This window comes from Nerophis ophidion, linkage group LG21 (assembly GCF_033978795.1).
Source record: "Nerophis ophidion isolate RoL-2023_Sa linkage group LG21, RoL_Noph_v1.0, whole genome shotgun sequence".
Lineage (NCBI taxonomy): Eukaryota > Metazoa > Chordata > Actinopteri > Syngnathiformes > Syngnathidae > Nerophis > Nerophis ophidion.
In genome coordinates this window covers 28,083,094-28,108,923 of record NC_084631.1, presented here as the reverse complement: position 1 = coordinate 28,108,923, position 25,830 = coordinate 28,083,094, and the positions used below count along the sequence as shown (strand labels likewise).

Below are 25,830 nucleotides of genomic sequence, written 5' to 3'. Positions count from 1 at the left end.
ATTAGATACTTCAGTACAAGAACGTACACAAATACTATCAAATACTACCTATACTACAAATACTACTAAATCATACCGACAGCCATCAGAATGTATCAAGCATATGTTCCTTGACTGCACTTAAATGTAGAATATATTTATACTATTCATATATTATATATATTATATAAGTAATAAACAATAATAATAATAAATTACTTATATCCATCCATCCAAGATGATGGATGGATGGATATAAGTAATTTATTATTATTATTGTTTATTGTGAGCGAACTGTGGTGCTGAATTTCCCCCAGGGATCAATAAAGTGCTTTCTATTCTATTCTACAATACATGAATGTACACAAATATGATCAAATATTACAGTACATGAATGTACAGTAATACTATAAAATATTACAGGACATGAGTGTACACTAATACTGTCAAATACTACAGTACATAAATGTACAATAATACTATCAGGTATTACAGTATATGAATGTAAACAAATGTCAAATATTACAGTACATGAATGTACAGCAATACTATCAAATACTAAAGTACAAGAATGTACACAAATACGACAGTACACAAATGTACACTAATACTATCAAATATAACAGTACATGAATGTACACTAATACTATCAAATATTACAATACATTAATGTACACAAATACTATGAAATATCACAGTTCATGAATGTACACAAATATCAAATACTATAGTGCATGATTATACACTAATACTATCAAATACAGTACATTAATGGACACTAATACTGTCAAATATTACAGTCCATAAATGTACACTAATACGTTCAAATATTACAGTACATGAATGTACTCAACTATTCGTATATATCACAGTACATTAATGTACAGAAGGATTATGATATATTACAGTAGATGAATGTACAGAAGTATTATTAGATATTACAGTAAATTAATGTATAGAAGTATTATATATTACAGTAGATGAATGTATAGAAGTATTATTTAAAGATTACAGTACATGAATGTATAGAAGTATTATTATATATCACAGTACATTCAGATACTACATTTGGTCTACCTTGAAGTCTTTCCTCCTGCGCTGTAAAACGGGTCTCTGAAGGAAGAGGATCTGTTTGGTGGACAAACTGCCGTCGCTGCAGAAAGACGGTAAAGCAAATTATAAACCTGAATATGATGACGCATGAGGAATGTTTTATTTTGTTCAGACGAAAGGTGACAGGTCTATATATATATATATATATATATATATATATATATATATATATATATATATATATATATATACTGCTATCATGCAGTAGGTCACTCAGAGATAAATATCAATCAGTAGATTTTTGTTTCAACATGAGCCAGGATAGCTCAATGGGTAAAATTGCTAAAACCCAATAAAGTTTATATGTACCGATATGCTTTAAGTATTAAGTAATATTTTGTATTTTGTTTCACCTCAATCGTAGTTTACTAAGACAAGAGTCCTGAATTACATTAGTAGGGAGTACTGGCTTCAAATCCTTAACTTGGAAGACTGATTGCATCTATTTATAGGGTGGAGTCATGCTTAATTGGACCCCGGATAGCTCGATGTTAACACTGCCGGATCCTAATGAAGGCGTACTGGGTTTGAACCCCAGTTGGTTCTATGTTTTGTTTCACCTCAATTGTAGTTTACTACAATAGGTGTCATATGCTCACAACAAAACCCAGGATTGGTCAATGGTTATGACTGCTACCTCTCAGTCAGTAGTACGGGATTCAAATCCATGACTTGGAAGTTGAAGTTGTTTTATTCACCTCTATCATAGTTGACTGATTGCATTTGTGTACAAGCTCAATGGTCAAAACTGTGGGCTCCCAATACAAGGGTACTCGGTTCAACCCCCAGACATGTAATCAGTAATTTGGCTGTATGGCGTCAAGACGACATACATTGACTCGGAATGAAGGGTGCTGGGTTCAAATCCAATGGGCGGACATGTACCATTCTATGAGTGGAGGCTTCAGGAGATGAGATGTTGATCTATTTCATCTTCACATGTAATGAAAACAAAAGCATTTGCTTATTTAATTTTATTTTTTTAACTGTTCCAATTAACCAATTTTTTTTAATCGTACCCAGGAGAGCTCATTGGTCAACACTCTTTATTATTAACTTTTTACTGCTCTTCCCCCCCACCTCAGGAATTACACTCACACTCACCCAGTTAACCCCTGAGGTGTATTCATTGACTATTTGACCATTTTTATTATCTTTAGCATTTACTTACTTTTTCAAGTATATGTAAAACAAGCAACGAGCACATAACATTTTTCAAGTATATGTAAATAGAGCAAAGAGCACATAACATTACTCAACGTATGTCGTCTTGACGCTATACAGCTAAGTTACTAATTACTTATCCGGGGTTTAAACCAAGTACCCCTGCTTAGGGAACCCACAGTGTTAACCATTGAGCTATTCTGGGTCTCGTTAAAACCTGATTTTCGCTCATATACAAATGTAATCAGTGGGGTATGATAGAAGTGAAACAAAAACCTAAATCTTCCAAGTCATGGATTTGAACCCAATACTGCAGACTTAACCACCATGCTAACCTGGGTCTTGTTGTGACGTACATTTTGCTCATATACAAAATCAATCAGTGAACAGTGATAGAGGTGAAACAAAAACCTACATTTTCCAGGTTATGGATTTGAACCCGGCTTCACGGTGGAAGAGGGGTTAGTGCGTCTGCCTCACAATACGAAGTTCCTGCAGTCCTGGGTTCAAATCCAGGCTCAGGAACTTTCTGTGTGGAGTTTGCATGTTCTCCCCGTGAATGCGTGGGTTCCCTGCGGGTACTTGACAAGTACAACCCATTTACTCCGGCTTCCTCCCACCTCCAAAGACATGCACCTGGGGATAGGTTGATTGGGAACACTAAATGGGCCCTAAGTGTGTGAACGTGAGTGTGAATGTTGTCTGTCTATCTGTGTTGGCCCTGCGATGAGGTGGCGACTTGTCCAGGGTGTACACCGCCTTCCGCCCGATTGTAGCTGAGATAGGCGCGACCCCAAAAGGGAATAAGCGGTAGAAAATGGATGGATGGATGGATTTGAACCCAGTATATACACCCAGATATATGCATACACACACACACATACATCTATCTAGTGGATCTTCTATTCTGTAATTTTATATTTTTAGATGAATGATTGAGCTTTTGTGTGCTTTTATATTGTCTGGAGCACTTGAAACTATCGTGTGATGTTTGCAGATCATGCGTATGTTTTAGTATGATTGCTGAACTGTTCAGCGGACTGATTGCAGACAGATGGGACAATTACCAGATCAAGCGATGTGATTGGAGCAGAGGGCTGGGAGTTGCTGCTTAAAATTTCACAATGAGACTTCAGGAAGCAACTCAGCAGAAACACGCCACATGAGAGAGGCAGGAGGGAGAGCATGTGCAGCGACCACCGGACGCTCAAGGTGTTGGGAATCTGACGCAGCTGAGACGTGCTTTGCAAAACTCCTGGAGAGCGAGGGGAGGACTGGAGCTCGGATGCATGACGGACAGCCAGGACGAGAATGTGAAGCAATTGTGGCCTTGGTGGGTTCATGAGAAGCTGTCACAGACTGGTCATTGAACGCACCCTCTTGATGTCTCAAAGGGGTGTCGCAGGAGGGATTAGTGTGCAGAGCTGCAGGGCCGTAACCAAGCCTGAAAAGATCGAGGTGCTTGGCCACCGTCTGTACTTACAGCAAAGGGAAAGCAGCTGGAGCATTTATGAGACTTCCACTGCACATATTATTGCTGACTACTATTTTAGATTGACTTATCCTGTTATTGGACAATTTTACCATCGTCTTTATTTCGAATCATACTGGATAATGAATTTTTAGCTGGAATTAAATGATCGTAATCTGCTCTTGTTATCTATTTCCCAACAGTGGAACTGTGCCTTTTAATTGCTGGTATAAACCTAAAATGAACTTTCTTTGGGCGACACATGCAAATATACACGTGCTATCAAAGATACATTTTTTATATATTCATCCATTTTCTACCGCTTGTCCCTTTCGGGGTTGCAGAGGTGGGGTGGGGGAGGTAGCTGGAGCCTATCACAATTTTGAATTTGATTAATCAGGTACATTTGCTTGTAGGTATCAAATAAATGGGTTGTACTTGTATAGCGCTTTTCTACCTTCAAGGTACTCAAAGCGCTTTGACACTACTTCCACATTTACCCATTCACACACACATTCACACACTGATGGAGGGAGCTGCCATGCAAGGCGCCAACCAGCACCCATCAGGAGCAAAGGTGAAGTGTCTTGCTCAAGGACACAACGGACGTGACGAGGTTGGTACTAGGTGGGATTTGAACCAGGGCACCTCGGGTTGCGCACGGCCACTCTCCCACTGCGCCACGCCGTCCCAAATCAACTTATAAAAGACCCTGTATTTTGCACTTTTTTTTTTATTATTCTCAGTGTCATATTTTAAAAAATGTAAATGGGGGATAAACATGCTAATTACAAAAATGTAATTTCAACAAATACAGACTAATCCCAGCCTGGCCCTAAAATGAGTGAAAACAGATGAGTTTTTTCAGAGGAATACTTACTGTCCTGAATTAATTTCATCCAAACACCCTTTTTAGGTGATCCCTGTAGAGGGGGTCCAGTACAGATGCGCGGTTTGCGGTCTCATCCGCGGATAAACCGGGCGGGTGACATGACGAAAAAATAGATTTTAAATAGATTCGGCCAGGTGGCGGTTGAACCATTTGGAAATCTTTGATATACATGGTTCAGGGATCGGTAACTTTTACTGTTCAAAGAGCCATTTTGGACTCGTGTCATAAAGCGAAGAATACAATAGGAGACGCAAACATTCTCAAGAATTTCTGCCGGCAGTCACCCAGTTAATAAGGTACAGGGCTTGCTATGAAGCCTTTGCCTTTGACGCCTTCTACATCATGTACAATCTACTTGCCATTCCAGCAATATGTTGTCTGCAGCGACACACACACATGACTGAGAGGTATACTGGGTGATACAGAGTACACTAACGGTTGTGATATAAACAATTTTAACACTCTTACTGATATGCGCCACGCTGTGAAAAGAATGACAAACACATTTTGGGAGAACATCCTCACAGTAAAACAACATAAACGCAACACAACAAATACCCAGAATCCTTTGCATCCATGACAATTCCTGACTATATTATACACCCCGCTAGCAGCAAATCCCGCCACCCCTCACCCCCCGTGCGTCGGTAAGGTGGGCGGGGTTGGGGGCACGTGGGTGTAAAATATAGTCAGGAAGTGTCATGGATGCAAAGGATTCTGGATATGTGTTGTGTTGCGTTTATGTTGTGTTACTGTGAGGATGTTCTCCCGAAATGTGTTTTTCATTATTGTTTGGTGTGGCTTCACAGCGTGGCGCATATTAGTAAGAGTGTTAAAATTGTTTATATCACAACCCTCAGTGTACTCTGTATCACCCAGTATGCCTTTCAATCTTGTACGTGTGTTTGAGGAAGCCGCATACAGCATGTTGCTGGACTGGCAAACAGTTCGCACATGATGTAGAAGGTGTCAAAGGCAATGGCTCCACAGCACGCCCTTTTTCTCGTTATCTAGATTAGCATCATCGGATATTCTCGAACGTTAGCGGCTCCCATTGCCTTCTTTACTTTGTGATTCGGGTCAAACTAGCTCTTTTAGTGGTAAAGGTCGCCAACTCAGGATATGTAACAACGGGCGGGTGGTTGCGGTTCTGATAAAATATTGGTTCGGGTGGATGGCGGGTGAATGACGACTTTAGTGATGCGGTTGCGGATGATATAATTGCCTATCCGCGCATCTCTAGGGTCCAGGGTTTACATTGACAGCTGCATCACAACAAGTGAAGTGAAGTGAATTATATTTATATAGCGCTTTTTTCTAGTGACTCAAAGCGCTTTACATAGTGAAACCCAATATCTAAGTTACATTTAAACTAGTGTGGGTGGCACTGGGAGCAGGTGGGTAAAGTGTCTTGCCCAAGGACACAATGGCAGTGACTAGGATGACGGAAGCAGGAATCGAACCTGCAACCCTCAAGTTGCTGGCACGACCGCTCTACCAACCGAGCTATGCCGCCAGACAACAGCAGAGTACAGCTGGTCATTGGAGAGGATAGTGGCGACACACCTGTACATCAGGGGTTGCCAACCTGTCGACCAGTCAATCTTTGGGGCCCCTGCGATCGATCGCAATAATATTCAAAAATAAAAAGTATTATGACATTTGTGGCACCCCCACCCGGGAAGTGATTAACAGATTTGCAAACAGGCAAGCATTTTATCACCTGAACACGCACTGCCTCTCTCTCTTCAGCCTCTCATTCTGGCACTTTTGATATCGCTGCCGCACACCCGCTCATCTCGCAAACGCGTATTGCATGACGTGCACAAAAATCATGAACAATGGTCCACGACCATCATCACTCGTCTGACGGGAAGCTAACTTTCTAAATACTAAAGTCTGTGATCATAACTCCAAAGTTGTTGATTTACCGGGCATACAAAAGTAAAAATTAACTTGTGCAAAGGCAGTAATATATGATGAAACAAGGCGGCAGCTAAAGAAGGACTTCCCCATTTATCACAGAGGAAATACCTGATAGTTGAACAGCTGGTTTTACTACTTCTGGCGCTGACGTAAGACAACCATGTGACTCGCGTCCATGTGACCATAGAATGAGCAAATATTCGGCAATACTAAGACTATAGTGGCCATAAACGGCTATCTACTACAGCAAGGGTCGGGTCCCTTTTTGGCTGAGGGAGCCATGAAAGCCAAATATTTTAAAATGCATTTCCGTGAGAGCCATTTAATATTTTTAACACCGAATACAACTGTCAGGTTCAAACACTGATGACAGCTATTAGACAAGAAGCAATGAATTAAACAGAGACAGGATTCAATTTAGCTCAATGAGGAGAAACCCACGGACCTGTACCCTTGTACAGTGTCGTCCCTCGCTCTGACAAGAGAATTCTACGCCTCCTCTTTTATTTGGACTTTCCCTGATTACAGCAACTAAATGCATGCATTTTTAAGTAAGACCAACATTTTTAGAGTATAAAAGGTCTCTTATTCTTTTTAATAACTTTGTTATTCTGAAGCTAACCAACAATAAAATAAATACTTTTGACCATTAATGCGACTTCTTGAACAGGTGCGATAGAAACGGATGGATGGATCAAAATGCATGAGAATGTTTTATATTTTAAACGTTATTTTTAACACTGTGATTACCAGCGGAATTATTAATTTCTTATCGTGTTAAGCAACGTCAGCTAAGATTTATCTGAGAGCCAGATGCAGTCATCAAAAGAGCCACAACTGGCTCGAGAGCCATAGGTTCCCTACCCCTGCACTACAGCATGGGTGCCCAAAGTGCGGTACAGAGGCCATCTGTGGCCTGTGACTCGTTCATCATTGGCCCTAAGCACATTACAAAAAACACCAGCAAAAATTGGGATAACATCAAGAAACCCAATGAGAAAAAGCAGAATTGTTGAAATCAGCCAATAATAGCACAATCCTTTCTCTTTAAAAAAAAAAAATCTGTATTTTTTTTCCATACAAAATTAATTCTACATATAAAGTATACACATATACATACATGATATTTTATTCATATTTAAATACAGGACTGTCTCAGAAAATTTGAATATTGTGATGAAGTCCTTTATTTTCTGTAATGCAACTAAAAACACGAAAATGTCATACATTCTGGATGCACTACACATCAACTGAAATGTTGCAAGCCTTTTATTATTTTAATATTGCTGATTATGTCAAACAGCTCAAGAAAACTCAAAATCCTATCTCAAAAAATTAGAATATTTCCTCAGACCAAGTAAAAAAAAAGATTTATAACAGCAAAACAAAATCAAACATTTGAAAATGTCAATTAATGCAGTCAGTACTTGGTTGGGAATCCTTTTGCACGGATTACTGCATCAATACGGCGTGGCATGGAGGCAATCGTCCTGTGGCATTGCTGAGGTGTTATGGATGCCCAGGATGCTTCAATAGCGGCCTTTAGATCATTTGCATTATTGGGTCTGGTGTCTTTCAGCTTCTCCTTCACATTACCCCACAAATTCTCTATGGGGTTTAGGTCAGAAGAGTTGGCAGGCCAATCGAGGACAGTAATGCCATAGTCAGTACACCAGTTACTGCTGATTTTGGCACTGTGAACAGGTGCCAGATCATGCTGAAAAATTAAATCAACATCTCCATAGAGCTTTACAACAGATTGAAGCATGTACACAGCTGCATTGACTCTGGACTTGATGAAACACACTGGACCAAAACCAGAAGCTGACACGGCTCCCCAAACAATTGCTGACTGAGGGAACTTCCGTTGTGTAGAGTTCAGGAGTGGCTTGACCATGGGAATACGGCTATTGAAGCTGTATCTGTTGAAAAGCTCTATTGAGATGATGATTTATTGATGCAGTAATCCGTGCAAAAGGATTCCCAACCAAGTACTGAGTGCATTAGTTGACATTTTCAAATGTTTGATTTTGTTTTGCTGTTGTAAATCTTTTTTTTTTACTTGGTCTGAGGAAATATTATGTTTTGAGACAGGATTTTTGAGTTTTCTTAAGCTGTATGCCAGTGGTCCCCAACCTTTTTGTAGCTGCTGACTGGTCAACGCTTGATAATTTGTCCCGCGGCCCGGCGGGGGCATTTTATTTTCTTTCTTTTTTTTTTCTTTCCCTTAGCCATGAAAAAGGGAAGTTTTTGTCATGAAAAGGGGAGGGGTTTTTTGGGTGTGTGCACTAATTGTAAGTGTATCTTGTGTTTTTTTATGTTTTAATAAAAAAAATTTAAAAAAAAAATTTATTAAAAAATAAATAAAATTAATAAAAAATTATTCTGCGGCCCTGTGGTTGGGGACCACTGCTGTATGCCATAATCAGCAATATTAAAATAATAAAAGGCCTGCAATATTTCAGTTGATGTGTAATGAATCCAGAATGTATGACATTTTCATGTTTTTAGTTGCATTACAGAAAATAAAGGACTTTATCACAATACTCTACTTTTCTGAGACCGTCCTGTATATATTAGTATAGTTTATATTACACACACACACATATAAAAAAAACATAGTTGACACAGGGGTAGATATTGCTTGGATTTTTGGCTGAAACCAGGGATCTTTGGCCCGAGAAAGTTGGTGATCACTGCTTTAGATTATGTACACACCGCTCTGTTTCCATCTTTATTGCTCACTGACCGCTCTGTTTGATCAGGCCAGCGTCTCTTTTTGTGCCCAGTGGGCTTGGGCATCACACACCCACTGATTTGATCAAAGTTACTCATTATTGGTGCTTCCATTTACTTTCAAACACTGCAAAACAGACACGAAGCGAGCAAAAACAGGCGCTGATGTTGGATACACTCATGGGTCCTAATGGATGTGTCCGTTTGTGCCAGTAAGAGAGCATGGCACAAAAATTTGATTGTCGTTCTAGGTAGAGAATGGTGTCAACTCTTTGGCGGTACTCACAGCTCAATGTCACTGGAAGGGCAGTTTGTATGCATAAACTATATATATATATATATATATATATATATATATATATATATATATATACACACACACAGACAAACAAACACACACATTTGAACGCCTCCCTAGGGAGGTGTTTAAGGGACGTCCGACTGGTAGGAGGCTACTGGGAAGACCCAGGACACGTTGGGAAGACTATGTCTCCCGGCTGGCTTGGAAAGTCTGGGCTTCTCTACTTAAGCTGCTGCCCCCGCGACACGACCTCGGATAAGCGGAAGTAGATGGATGGATATATTTTATACACCAATATATATATATATATATATATATATATATATATATATATATATATACATACACACACATATACATACATACACAGTTGTGAGCAAAATTATTCAACTCCCACACAATTTTGGTGTTTTAGCAAGTTGGACATTTATTCCGTATTTTGTTTATAGTCATATCAAATAAAGATGCATTAAATAGACAAATGCAACTTGAATTACAACATATTTTGTAACATACCAAACAGGGTAATTTCTCTTAATATCTCATTGACAAAATTATTCAACCCCTTGAAGATCATAACTCTTAAGAACAGAATTTGAATAAGGTCTTTTCAATCAGGTGTTGAAAACACCTGTAGATGTGATTAGAACCATAACGAGCAACAATTAAACTGATTGAAAAAGACTGACGCTCAGCTTCTTGTAGATGGTCAATGATGTATTTGCAACATGGTGAAGTCCAGGGAGTGGTCAAAGAAGTCAAGAGAGGAGGTAATTTCTCTTCATAAGAAAGGATATGGATATAAGAAAATAGCAAAGACATTACACATTCCAAGAGACATAGTTGGGAGCATAATTCGCAAGTTTAAAGCTAAAGGCACAGTGAAAACACTACCGGGGGGGTGGTAGAAAGAGGATGCTGTGTGCAACTGCTGTCTGGTATTTGAAGCGTACAGTGGTGAAAAACCCCCGGGTAACAGCTGAGGAACTACAACAGGACATTGCAGAGGGGGGAACGCAGGTTTCGTCCCAGACAATAAGACCTTCATGCCAGAACTCCCAGGTGCACCCCACTTCTGACTACCAGGCACAAGGAAAATAGACTCCGGTATGCCAAAAATCCTCTGGACAAACCCCAAAGGTTTTGGGAAACTGTTCTATGGAGTGATGAGACAAAACTGGAACTCTTTGGGCCTATGAATCAACATTATGTCTGGAGGAGAAAAATGAAGCTTACAAAGAGAAGAACACCTTGCCTACTGTTAAGCATGGTGGGGGGGTCAATCATGCTCTGGGGCTGTTTCTCTGCCTCAGGTACCGGGAATCTCCGGCTCGTTCAAGGCATAATGAATGCTATTTCCTACCAGGATATATTAGCTGCAAATGTCATGAAGTCAGTGACGAAGCTGAGGCTTGGGAGACGTTGGACCTTCCAACAGGACAACGATCCCAAGCATACCTCCAAATCAACATCAGAGTGGTTGCAGAAGAAGGGCTGGAAGACTCTGGAGTGACCTTCACAGTCACCAGACCTAAATCCTATAGAAAAGCTGTGGTGGGACTTGAAGAAGGCAGTTGCAGCACGCAAGCCCAAGAATATGAATGAACTGGAGGCCTTTGCCCAAGAGGAATGGGCTAAAATACCTGTAGATGGTTGCAAGAAGCTTGTGTCCGGTTATGTATCACGTTTGAAGGATGTCATTACTGCCAAAGGGTGTTCTACTAAGTACTAAAGATGCATGTAACTAGGGGGTTGAATAGTTTTGTCAATGAGATATTAAGAAAAATGTCATTTTTTGGTATTTTGTAAAATACAGTGTTACAATTTAAGTTGCATTTGTCTATTTGACACATCTTTATTTGATATGACTATAAACAAAATACGGAATAAATGTCCAACTTGCTAAAACACCAAAACTGTGTGGGGGTTGAATAATTTTGATCACAACTGTATATATACATACATACATACATACATACATACATACCCTGGCAAAAACAATCTTGTTGGAGAATGTAAGAAAGTCTGAGTACTGCAAAGCAAAGCACGCCTTCCTAGTCCGGCTTTCCCCTGAACACGAAACGGCAGCGGAACGACATCACAACAGCAGCCAACTACGCAGACTTTTAAGAGATCTCGCGAATCTGCGTGTAGTCATGTAATGAGGGAAGTTGTAATACAGCAAACAGTTGATTCTGTCCTCCCAGAAAAAAGTCGGTCCTGCCATAATAACAAATGTATGTAAACAACACTACAACAGTGTCACACCACCAGTCCTCTGCTGTATCAGCTGGTCCATATCTCCATAAAGCTGCCTGGGATATTCATGTACATAATTATGTTATTTTGGACTGGAATCAGCATTTGTGTCAACAAGAGGAAATCAAGCCTGAAAAGCTTGGTCAAGTTGACTTCATGTCCATCGCTGCCCATTAGGACCTTTCAAAGTGTTAAATACGCCCTTGAAGTATTTTATTTTGAATGTAAACTGCATACTTTATTTTGTGTTTGTGCATAACTTCCTGCCCAGCTCAATTGAACAGATTTGTTGCGGCCTCCGGCAAAAATAGAAGCTCTGCGTATATTTAACGCGGGCATACATAACGTCAATGACACGTTGGCGACGTTCCGCAGTTGGTGGAAACGAGAAAAATGATTTGAATACAAACAAAAAAAGTCGGTAAAAATCCAGGGTAACACATACACCAACACTTACTTAGACTGATAAAGTTTGTCTAAATCTAAGTAAGTGTCGCGCGTTTCCAAGCCGACACAGGAGAAGCGCCTGGTGGTATAGCGCTGACACGGCACACCGTGGGGGGAATACAGATACGTGCAACATTTTAAAAAATGATGACTAAAATGGGAAAGCTCTATTTTTAGTTGCACTTCAATTTTATTGACAGTTTAAGAAACATTCACATTTTATTTATAATGTATTTGTTTTAGCACTGCAACATTGTATGTACATTTATTTTTTATCAGTAATAATGAGTCCCTTCTTTTGCAGTATATTATTATTGATTTTTGTAATCAATCAAAGTTTATTTATATAGCCCTTAATCACAAAGGTCTCAAAGGGCTGCACAAGCCACAACCACATCCTCGGCTCAGACCCCACAGGGCAAGAAAAAAACTCAACCCAGTGGGCACAATGAGAAATCTTGGAGTAGGGCTGGGCGATAAATCGCAAGTTTGTCTCTGTGCGATATAGAAAAAAACTATATTGTGATATTGGAGTAGACGTTCTCACGCAGTTGCTTTTAGCTGCTGGCTTTACACTACAGGCTCTTCTCACTCTTTCTTGTCTCCTTCTCACAGACAGCAAGTGCACCTTCTTACGTACGTCACATACGTATACGCCCTTGCGGAGCAGAGCGTTAGCAGCATGGGTAACATTAACTGTGGTAATACGAGAGAAAGAATGTGCGAATCTGGTAACAAATGAAGGAAGAATGAATTCCCAAGAAAAACAGCAGGGGGTCCATCGTCTGGCGGTGGTTTGGCTTCAAGTGGGGAATACGTCAAACAGACAACGTTATACGTCAAGTGTGGGGCCAAAGCGTTGCTACAAAAAGTAGCATTACTGCTTATTTGTAGCATCATTTGAAAAGTCACCCACTAGAGAATGAAGAGTGCTTACTCTGCATGTGAACATCTCCAGCCAGTGCCACACCAACAAAATGCACTTTTTCCACATCAACACCTTATGAAAAAAAAAGTCAACAACAGAAGGAGATAACGTCCGCATGAACCTACCACATAGCAAAGGACATAAACTATTTGATTTTCTATTATGTAGCTCATTTTTATTTTACAGTAATTAAAATATCTTGTGTGACATCATGCAAAAAAGTGCACTTTATTTGTTTTAAACTATTGTAGTGGCGTTCAGTACAAAAAGTGCACTTTAATTTAGTGTTTTGATATGTCATCTTAGTGACATCATGCACAAAAGTGCACTCATAGCTTGTTTTAAAATGTCTGACAATCTTGCACTTTCTGTTTTAACATGATATTAATGTTTGTGCCACTGCTTAATAACTGTTTAATAAATACAGTTTTGGTAAATTGACTTAATTGTTATTTCCCTCTCTTCATGAAAGTTTAAAATGAGCATATATTAATGCAGTATGAAGAAGAATATTTTAATGTAGACACTTAGAATCATCATACTGCTGTGATTATATGCATCAAGTGTTCATTCAAGGCTAAGCCGAAATATCGAGATATATATATTGTGTATCGTGACATGGCCTAAAAATATCTCGATATTAAGACCTAAGCCTTAATAATAATATTTGTGATAAACATCCTTTTATATCATTTGGCAAGGTTTATCCTGTTAAACTGCAATATATTTATTGAATACCATTCAAATCAAGATTACTAATTCAGTGTTAATATTTGAGTGGGCCTCGAGGTCAAAAAGATTAAGAACCCCTCCTGTAGTCCGTATTTTTACCGCAATTTTAATGACATTGTGGAATATTACTAGTCTTACTGAAAGCTGTTTTTAAGTATGTATTGTGCATAGTTGCAGCTGTAAATTGACTTGAATAATAAGTCTTTATTACAATTTCTGAGTGTATTTTATTTATATTATGAATTGTGTCGGTTATGATTAAGAAAAGTGGTAGCATTCTTGTCATTCTGTGGCTCTTTGTTGTGAGCATGGTAACCTTCGGCCTTCTCTTCCAATGGAGACAAAAGGGAGGAATAATGTCACGGTGCCACTTCATGGTAATTTTGACCTCCATTTTAGACATTTATTAAGGTGTCGCTGTGCGGTGGGAGCGCTTTAAGACGAGGTGCCACAGTTTGTACCTGTTAGTCTTGACGATAGGCGTGGGCAACACACACATGAGCCTCCATCCATATGGCGCCAAAGACTGCAGTAGCGGAATGTAGTCCGCCTTCACCGCCACACCCTGAACACAAACATGCACATATGCAGTAATGCACCAAATCATGCTAACAATAATGTTAAACTAACAGATTGTTTATTTTTCATCCAAATAATTTAGAGTTACTTCTTTATACAGAACATCAAAAATATCCTTTATTTTGGTCAAATAAATTAAAAGAACAGTGTCAAAATTACTTTTTAAACAACAGTATTTATTTGAGAATTTTTATTATTTATTATTAGTATTTATTTATTATTATTTATGGTGACTTAAATTTTAGATCAGATCATACATACTTTATTAATATTATATAATATGATAAATATTTTTCCATTCAAAAACTCACATATAAGCAAGAAAAATATATTACATTATGGTAAAAAAATATATATATATAACATTTTCAAATAACCCTTTGAAAATGTTATATATATATGCTGATTCCAGTCCAAAATAACATAATTATGTACATGAATATCCCAGGCAGCTTTATGGAGCTATGGACCAGCATTCAAACGTCTGTTTGAATGCTGTAAAAACATTTTGAATTAATTGAGAAAATGGAAAGATTGCTATCTTTATAATTTTTTTGCTCGAATTTCACAAGAAACTTCAGCCGAAAACAAAAATGTATTGTTATTTTTTATGCATGTGAAGCCTTTTTGGTCAAAGAATGTCACATGGTAAATGACTAAAATATGTAAGCAAAAATGTGACATCATTTAAAAGGACACTATTATGCAAAATCCACTTTTCTCACCTATTGGTGTATTTAGGATCTGCATAAGTCCTGAAAATGTGAAATTAAAGCGTGCAGGGTTTTTGTAAATATATTTATAAAATATGAAATACTTACTCCAGACAAGCTGTTTGGAATTTGCAGAACCTGTGACATCACCAGTTGGGAAAAAGGTCACCGGATTATCGATACATGGTAGAAATGTACCCAGAGTGCCTTGTTTGTAGTCAATAAGCGCCTCCATTTTCTCTATCCTCTTTTTGTGGGGCAGACCGGTTCGTACATGCACATGTATCCTCCGGTGTTGCCATTTCTAACAGAAAGTAGTGTATAGTTCCAACTTGTATCCGTCAGTAGACTCTGAATGAAAGCATTAAAAACTACAACATGGCTGACAGAGAGAAGACGCTGTTGAAGTGGAGGCACGTAAATAAGAACGCCGACAAAACGGTCAAAAAGCGTCTTGAAGATGGTCTGTAAAACATCACCTATGCAACATTTCATGTTATGTAGACCAGTGGTCCTCAACCTTTTTGGCGCACCAGTCAACGCTTAATAATTTGTCCTTTTTTATTTATTTATTTATTTTTTTTCTTTGTCATGAAAAAGGAACGTTGGGGGATCCTTTTTTTTTTTTTTTTCTTTGTCATGAAAAAGGGACGTTTTTGTCATAAAAAAGGGAGGTTTTTGTGGTTGGTGCCTTAATTGTAAGTGTACATTGTCTTTTTTATGTTGATTTAATTAAAAAAAATTAAAAAATATATATATATTTTTTTTTTTTTAAATAAAAATGAATAAAACATTATTCTGCGGCCCGGTACCAATCAGGCCACGGCCTGGTGGTTGGGAACCACTGATGTAGACCACAAGGGAGTATTTTCCATTTAGAAAGAAATTATATTATGACCCTTTTAAGCAAAAGGCTTTCAAAGGGTTTAAAAAATATGAAAATTTTTTGGAAAAAAAAATGTATACAATTTTTTGGGGCAAGGTAAAATAATGTCTGTTTCTCAGTACCTGTGTTATGATTTCCCAATCAAATTATTATCTTTTAAAGTTAATTGCGAGATTAGAGCAAAAAAAAAAAAAATGTAATTAAAACATTCCAAAATATTGTCATTTAAAAAAATCTAATCATGTAAAACAAACTAACACAATAAAAACAATTGCCAAAATACAGCAAAAAATGTACTGAAAAAACCCTAAACAATTTTCTAATGTACAAGTAAATGGGTTACACTTGTATAGCACTTTTCTACCTTTTTTAAGGAACTCCAAAGCGCTTTGACACTATTTCCACATTCATCCATTCACACACTGATGGCAGGAGCTGCCAGGCACGGCGCTAACCAGGACCGATCAGGAGCAAGGGTGAAGTGTCTTGCTCAAGGATACAACGGACGTGACGAGGATGGTAGAAGGTGGGGATTGAACCAGTGAACCCTCAGATTGCTGGCACGGCCACTCTCCCAACTTCGCCACGCGGTCCCAAATGTTGTATGTAAAATGTTGCTTAAGTAAAGTAGTAATGTCGGAAACACTTTGTAATAGGTACACACTATTCAACATTAGTAAATATTGAATTCATCATTTACACAACACCAACCATGAATCATGTGACTGAACAAATAAATGCTTTATGTAAAAAAAGAAGAAGAAATCTAAAGTCGGAACATATTTCAGTGACCGAATTCAAAATAATTCTAACTCCTATCTCAAGGAAACGTTTCAATATCACCTGAGACTAGGGCTGGGCTTTATATCGATATACTCGATATATCGCGGGTTTGTCTCCGTGCGATATATATATATCGTATTATTCAAGTATTTTTTCTCACGCAGTTGCTTTTAGCTGCTGGCATTACACTACAGGCTCTCCTCGCTTTTTCTTGTCTCTCCTTTTCAGAGACAGCAAGCGCACCTTACACACGTTATACGTCACATTCGTATACGCCCTCGCGGCCCAGAGAGGTAAGGCATGGGTAACGTTAGTTGTGATGCTAGCTGAGCCGTGCGAGTGGTAATACGAGAGAAAGAAGGTGCGAATCTGGTAACAAATGGAGGAAGAATTAATTCCCGAGAAAAACAGCAGTCTGGCGGTGGTTTGGCTTCAAGTGGGAATATGTGCAACAGACAACCGTAATTTGTCAAATGTGGGGCAAAAGCATTGCTATAAAAAGTAGCATTAGTGCTAATATGTAGCATCATTTGAAAAGTCACCTGCTAAAGCAGGGGTAGGGAACCTATGGCTCTAGAGCCAGATGTGGCTCTTTTGATGACTGCATCTGGCTCTCAGATAAATCTTAGCTGACATTGCTTAACACGATAAGTAATGAATAATTCAGCCGGTAATCACAGTGTCAAAAATAACGTTCAAAATATAAAACATTCTCATGCATTTTAATCGATCCATTCGGCTTTCTACCGCACCTGTTCAAGAAGTCGAATTAATGGTAAGAAGTATTTTATTTATTGTTGGTTAGCTTTAGAATAACAATGTTATTAAAAAGAATAAGAGACTTATTATACACTTAAAATGTTGGTCTTACTTAAAAATGCACGGGTTTAGTTGTATTCAGTCTTGAATAAAATATTATATGGCTCTCACGGAAATACTTTTTAAAATATTTGGCTTGTATGGCTCTCTCGGCCAAAAAGGTTCCCGACCCCTGTGCTATGAATGAAGAGTAATTACTCAGCATGTCAAAATCTCCATTCCATGCCACATGCCCACACCATCAAAATGCCGAGGCAAACATTTTCACATCAAAACCGTATGTGAAAAATGTAGATATTTTTGTGTTCTGATTTGTCTCTGCATGAAAGTTTAAAATGAGCATATATTAATGCAGTATGAAGAATAATGTTTTAATGTAGACACATATAATCATCATACTGCTGTGATTATATGCATCAAGTGTTCATTCAAGGCTAAGGAAAAATATCGAGATATATATCGTGTATCGCGATATGGCCTAAAAATATTGCGATATGAAAAAAAAGGACAGATAAAATAATGATGAAATAATACACAAAATGAAATTTGAATAAAATTGTTTTATAGTTAATACTTATTTTATATTGCATAATCTTAATGTTGCAATGCTGACTCAATCATTTAAAAATGCCCTATTTCCTAGTAAGGCCTATTATTATTGTGTCCTAAATTTCAAACTGTGTTTATAAACTGTAAGAGTTTGTGTCTGAAATATGCTTTACAAATGATGAATTCCGTATTTACAAATGCTTTATCAATAGTGTGCACTTATTATCAAGTGGAGATATGACGATAAACTAAAGATGTATTTTTCATGACCTACAGGACTGGAAAGGTACAACACCCTCCAACTGTATGGCCAGGAACACGTACCGTAGAGTACGTCAAGCGTGATCGGGGAAAAAAAGGCAACAACTCACGTCAACGACAGTCCACTGCTCCACCACGATGGCGTCGTAGGAGGTCTCCTCTGTGGAGTTGTGGAAGATGAAGACACTGTCGACTGATGAAAGTCCATGATCTGCAGATAACAACAACTTTAGTGTCGTCAGCTGTTGTTTCCACGGGCCGATGAACGCACGAGTATTGACATTTAAGTTGTAGAACATGGTAATTGTGCAAGAGCTCACACAAAGTGCTTTCATTTCAAGCACGTCACTTCTTTTTACACTTTTGTGACAATTTCACGGATGATGATTACCCTTCTCATCCCTGAGGTGGAAGAAGCCGTCGATGAGTTGTGCTCCGCTGCTGAAATGCTGCGTCATGTGGTCCAGCCAGTCGCCGTCCACGTCTGTCACAAGCCCCGCCTCCGTGTGCACCCGGAGGGGCACCCTGAGCGAGTAAAAGCTCACAGAGGTGGGTGGCTCCCCCGTGGAGTTGTAGAGTGCAAACAGCTGCAGTCCTGCAGGAGAGCAGGCGACGGCTAAACCTGGTGGTTGGACTCAAACAGGAAGTGACGTCATGGGGTTACTCACGGGCTGGCGCGGGAGGCTCCTTCCTCTGTCTTTCAGATGTTTGCAGGTGCATGTGGTTGTTGATGCGGCGTGGAGGATTCTGTGGAGATCCTTCTAGTGAGTTGTCCTCCTCCTGGCTCTTCATGCCTGCACTCAGACGCCTCTCCGGTGTCTCCACCCAGCTCGGACTTTCACAGCGGCCATGAGGCGGATGCTGTGTCGACTCAAGTGACCCCTCGTTAGATCCCTCAGCCTTGCAACGACGTGTGTTTTCATCTCCGCTTTCATGATCCGACCCTACGCGCTCAAAGGGGAGGCCGACGTCGCGGTGTGGCTCCGCGGGATCTGTCGGGCTGGTGTTGGCACTGATGAGGGGGTGTCGGTGGATGGGCGAGGGGCTGGAGTGGAGGGAGGACAGCTCGTCGGGGTCCCAGTTGGCCAGGAAGCAGGGCGCCCCTCCTGGCTGCTGGAGGAAGCCCACGAACATCACGCCTTGCTCGGCCACATCCTGGATCTGGACCGCAAATCAGCAGAGGCGGGAGTTAGTCCACATATTGCAGGCCTCAAGTCTTTAAGTCACTGTTAGGTCATCCCAGGAAGTAGAATAACATGGCCCATACCTGAACCATAATCCTGTATTGACCTATGTATAGAATTTACACGTGTCAAACTCAAAGCCGGGGGCCCGCCACATTATTTCATGTCTGGCCCGCAAAATAATGGGCATCAATAAAGCGCTTCATGCTTCTCACCAAACAGATTAATTCCTTCAATTTTGACTGAAAAATGGCATATACTGCAAACAATCTTTTCACTTGAAAAATATCTGGCCCTGCATAAAACATTAAGTAAGTAAGTAAGTAAGTAAGTACATTTTATTTATAAAGCAATTTTCACAGATAAAATCACAAAGCGCTGTACAAACATAGGTGAAGTAAAACACCAGTTTAATTAAAACAACATGGGGACATTATAAAAAGGTGGATTAAAAAATTATCGTTAAAAGGTGCATTAACAAAAAGCTTTACTAAAAAGAGAAGTTTTCAAATGTTTCTTAAAAGTGTCAACACAGTCAAGATCATTGCGGGACTGGTGCAAGGGGTTCCAGTGTCTGGGAGCGACAGCCTAGAACAGGCCTGGGGGGTCACATTTAGAGAAAAAAAATGTTTCTGGGGGCCGATATATCTATTTTTATGAATACTAATACAAAACCTCACAATAATGTCTGATTGAATGATAAAAATGCTACGACAGACAGCCTTAAAAAATTGGAATGGAATTTTTACATTTTTCTATGAACGATAAAACACTGAATATTGACAAAATATAGACGTCACACCCCCTATCGATCGGCATATTTTACAATCAAGCAAATCGTGACAAACAGCAAAATATGCGGAATTTGACTGGAAGCCGATGAGGACTGGATAAAATGAGGATAGTATGTGCTGTTCTGGGTGCACCGGTCCAAAGTCTGGCAGCTGCCTTTTGTACCCTCTGAAATCTCTTTAGCGTTGACTTGTTGAAAAGAGAATTGCAATAGTCAATACATGATTAAATGAACACATGAATGATAAATCAATCAATCAACCAATGTTTATTTATATAACCCTAAATCACAAGTGTCTCAAAGGGCTGCAATGAAATGAATGATCATTTCCAGATCAAATGTTGACAGCAAATTTTTCACTTTAGAAATATTTCAGAGGTGAAAAAAAACTGTTTTTGGTCAGTTGACGACCGTGACCCTCCAAATAGATCGAATGATCCAACACAACCCCAAGGTTTACGAGGCTGCTTTTAACAGATGCACTTTAAAATAATAAAGTGTGGCCAACACCTGCAGTTTTGTTCGACCGCAGAATATTATCGGATAAAAAAATAATAGCAAAAAAAAAAAAAGGTGCAAAAATTTGTGATGTAATGCAAAAATGTGTAACATTGCCACGTTACATCAAACGCATTGTAACATGCTCGTTTGATTACTCATTAGTAATGCCGTTATTATATAAAGGTCTTATTCCTAACACTGGATATCAATCAATCAATTAAAGTTTATTTAGATAGCCCCTAGTCACGAGTGTCGCAAAGGGCTGCACAAGCCACAATATGATACACTAAATAAGGGAACTTCCCCCAGACAAGACTCATTTTAATGTTTATGAGCTAGGGTGAAGAAGTAGTGTTGACCATTTAACTCTGAAACGGTGGCAGTGATTACTAACATATGAGGTATGCAATCCCACGTTAAGTGTACATTCTAATAAGGTACACTTATTTAAAAAAGACGTACATTTTTGATTAATCGCAATTATTGTGGGGTAACTATGGACAAAATGTGATTAAATATTTTAATTTGACAGTCCCAGAATAAACCCAATGCTGGCGTCTTGTGCACATGAAATAAATATTCAAATAATATCATATATTTATTTGCAAATAGTAAGTGTCAATGAAACTTGTCTAAAATCAGAATGTGCAGGTTTGATGATTTGTTTACTAGACAAAAGCTATTTTGTCAATAAACAGAACTGTCATCCATCCATCCATCCATTTTCTACCGCTTATTCCCTTTTAGGGTGGTGGGGGGCGCTGGCGCCTATCTCAGCTACAATCGTGCGGAAGGTGGTGTACACCCTGGACAAGTCGCCACCTCATCACAGGGCCAACACAGATAGACAACATTCACACTCACATTCACACACTAGGGCCAATTTAGTGTTGCCAATCAACCTATCCCCAGGTGCATGTCTTTGGAAGTGGGAGGAAGCCGAAGTACCCGGAGGGAACCCACGCATTCAAGGGTAGAACATGCAAACTCCACACAGAAAGATCCCGAGATAGAACTGTCAATGTGACTATAATTATTATTAAAACATTAAAAAAAAACACCTCTAAACACAAGTGTTAATGTGTCAAATATAACTTTTAGAACAGTGGTTCTCAACCTGGGTTCGATCGAACCCAAGGGGTTCGGTTAGTCAGCCTCAGGGGGTTCGGCGGAGCCTCTGCCGCGGAGGTCACGACACACGAAACCCATTGTGTAAATAAAAACTTCTCACTATCACCATATTATGGATACCCCAAAGGAATGTTCCCTGTAATTTTCCATCTAATTTGCAGGTGTATAATTTGTTGTTTGTTCATGCACTGTGTTGGTTTTGTTCTTCGATCAAGGTGATGTTCATGCACGGTTCATTTTGTGCACCAGTAAAAAAAAACATGTAACTTTGTCTTGAATTTGAAAAAAAACAAAAAAAAAACCAACATTTTATTTTTCACTAAACAATGGTTCTGTGGATGCAGATATGAAACAGGTGGGGTTCGGTACCTCCAACAAGGTTAAGAACCACTGTTTTAGAATGTATTTTTTAAAAAAACATAACATGAAAAAAAACCCTGAATATTATGTTGTGTTTTTTTCCTATGTTGTGTTTTTCTTGTTTTATGTAAGGCAGCCTTTCTCAAAGTGTGGGGCGGGCCCCACTGGTGGGGAATAGAGACATGACAGGTGGGGCGTGAGGAACGGGAGGAAATTTCACTTTATTTTTATTTGTATTTTCATTATATTCCTAGATTTTTTTTTTTACTATGCTTTAATTTCCATACACACTGTAAATCACTGTGATTCTGTCTGTGAAATCCGCTATATAAATAAATGTAAATTACTTATTTTTCCTCTAGGCTTTAAATTTCTAGGTAGGAGCGAAAGTTTGACAGACATAGCAACAGTAACTAATGGGGGCGGGGCTAAGCGGAACAACCTTTATTACACAAAATGGATACATTTGTGACTCGCACCTCAAAGGTCGTCGAGCCAGAGCCTGCAGAGAAACAAAAATCTGACAGGACTTAATCAACCAAAAAGCCAACCGAAAAGAAAATATGATAAAGGGTATTTTGCTCTTAGATTCACGGCAACAGTGGTGGGGGCAGAGGAGAGACCCCTGTGTGTTCTGTGTCTAAAACCGCTAGCAGCAGACAGCATGAGACCCAACAAATTAAAGAGACATTTTGAGACCACCAGGGTGTACCCCGCCTTCCGCCCGATTGTAGCTGAGATAGGCGCCAGCGCCCCCCGCGACCCCGAAAAGGGAATAAGCGGTAGAAAATGGATGGATAGATGGATTTTGAGACCACACACCCCAATCACGTCAATAAGCCACTTGATTTCTTTCAAAGAAAACTGGCAGAGTAGTTATTTTATCTATTTTTGAACTTGATGCAAGTTATACCACAGCTGCACAGTTATTTTATTTATTATTGAACTTGATGTTATTTTATGTTATTGAGTTTGAATGTATACAACTTGAATGTTACCTGATGTTCAATAAATTTGAAAATGTTAAGCTTGGCATTAGCGTTCTGTTGGGGCGATGGGGGCAGGTAGGGCTTGAAAACTCCCCCTTGTCCAAAGTGGGGGATGACAAAAAAAGTTTGAGAACCACTGATGTAAGGTAACATAAAACAATACAAAAACAACATAGTTTCTAACATAAGAAAAACATAACACAAAAAACATAAACATAAGAAAAAATGAACTAACATAATAAACATAAGATAACATAATATAGCCATAATAAAAAAAAAACATAACATAATCAACATAATATACTGTGATGTACAGTCTTACCCCATCGGCAACAGTCTCCAGTTGCTTGGCGACATCATCCTTCATCATTTATGTGCATTTTTTGGATCTAAGTAGGATTTTCAACACTTTCGTTGGTTTATTGTTCAAGTAGAACACAGGACATCTTTATATACTGCTGCTATATCATTATCTGCAGGGTGTAGGCAATGACAGCCTTCATTTACACACAAACAAAGGCGCGCTTGATATTCTTCTGAATTAAACCCATGCTAATCATGTCCAAAGATCAAATATTCAAATGACAAAAGGACCTCATTATCTGCACGCATCAATGAGTGTGTGTGTGTGTGTGGTTTAATTGTCAGCTGATATTTGGAATGACAGCTTCAGACGGGCTCGACAGGAGCAAAATCAAACGAGCAAAGGAGCGCGGAGCAATAATGAGACACGTCTTCCCGTGTGACACACCTTACTGACACCGCACCAGTGCGGTGTGCCGCCTTTTTGTGTGACATCACAACAAAGCTGCACAAAACTGTACAGGAGACAGATTGAGAGTGGGAGGGCTGGCGAGCGCATGCAGAGGGAGAGATGACAAAATTAAACACACGTGTCCGCACACATTGACGCGCACTCACACAGCCGTTCAGTCGGGCCAGTAGGATCCTTATCGTGCTGCTCTCATCTGATTGGTTATTTATATCACATTTTGTGCATTTTCCATCCAATTAGCTTTCCTTTTGTGCACGCTCTTTGGCTGTTCAGATGCAAATCTATTCAATAGAGCACCTTTTCATTTCCTATTGTCGACGAGCAGGCTAATTTTTGAGCAGGGAGGAAGCAAAAAGTGATGTGGGCGACGTGCCTGAGGGTTAAATTTCACTCTTAGACAACAAGTGCGAATGTTATGGCAGAAATTTCACAACAAGAAATTAGTTTTTAAGGACAAAAAAAACAACATTTGTCCGCTGCTGAGAGGCTAGAATGCATACAAATATTACGCCTTTTTATTAGGGCTGTCCACGCTAACACGTGGGTAATAAAGAAAAATGATGGTGTTACCATAAATCAGGGGTCGGCAACCCGCGGCTATGGAGCCATGCGGCTCTTTGGCCGCTCTGATGTGGCTCAGCTGCACAATCGCCGACCCACCCGATTGTTACGGGGGGATTCCGGTTCTCGGAGCCTCTTCCGGACATCACCTGGGGTCAACATTCTCCGATTTTCACTCAGACAACAATATTGAGGGCAATTACTTTTAGCGACCTCTACATTTTGACGCGTTTCACAAAGAATTAAGAAGACAATTGTATGTACAGACAGCTTGCCAGTCCAGTCACATGTTGTATTCCGCAGACACACGTACACGACTGCAAGTCATACTGGGTGACACAGAGTACACTGAAGGTTGTGATATAAACAACTTTAACACTTACTAATATGCATCACACTGTGAACCCACACCAAACAAGAATGACAAACACATAGCGGGGGTGTATAATATAGCCTGAAAGAGTCATGGATGCATGGCATTCTGGGTAATTATTATGTTGCGTTTATAATGTGTTACAGTACGGATGTTCTCCAGAAATGTGTTTGTCATTCTTGTTTGGTGTGGGTTCACAGTGTGGTGCATATCAGTAAAAGTGTTAAAATTGTTCATATCACAAACTTCTGTGTACTCTGTGTCACCCAGTATGCCTTGCAGTCATGTACGTGTGTCAGCGGAAGCCACATACAACATGTGACTGGACTAGCAAGCTGTCTGTACATGTTGGAGAAGGCGTAAAAAGCAATGGCTTCATGGCACGCCCTTATTACTGTTATGTGGGTGACCACCAGCAGATTTTCGTGAGAATGATTGCAGCTCCTATTGTTTCCTTTAATTTGTGAAACGGGTCAAAATGGCTCGTTGAGTGGTAAAGGTTGCCGACCCCTGTCATAAATGAATCAAGATTAGTCACACTAAACCCGGAGGTCGGCGCCTATTGTTATACAGTAGGCTGACCAAATTCTGAAATCCCAAAAAGAGGACACATATAAGCGTGCCA

General features: G+C 39.4%; 1 protein-coding gene across 2 annotated transcripts in view; it reads right to left on the bottom strand.

Moving 5' to 3' along the window:
* Positions 1–25,830, bottom strand: part of rftn1a (raftlin, lipid raft linker 1a) — a 93,602-nt gene that overhangs the window by 2,465 nt on the left and 65,307 nt on the right. For both annotated transcript variants that reach the window (XM_061882423.1, XM_061882422.1), the window contains exons 5-9: positions 19,207–19,699; positions 18,930–19,133; positions 18,649–18,749; positions 14,410–14,513; positions 1,057–1,132 (exon numbers count right to left, since the gene is read on the bottom strand). In XM_061882423.1, the coding sequence (XP_061738407.1) occupies positions 1,057–1,132; positions 14,410–14,513; positions 18,649–18,749; positions 18,930–19,133; positions 19,207–19,699 (978 nt within the window). The remainder of the gene's footprint in view (positions 1–1,056; positions 1,133–14,409; positions 14,514–18,648; positions 18,750–18,929; positions 19,134–19,206; positions 19,700–25,830) is intronic.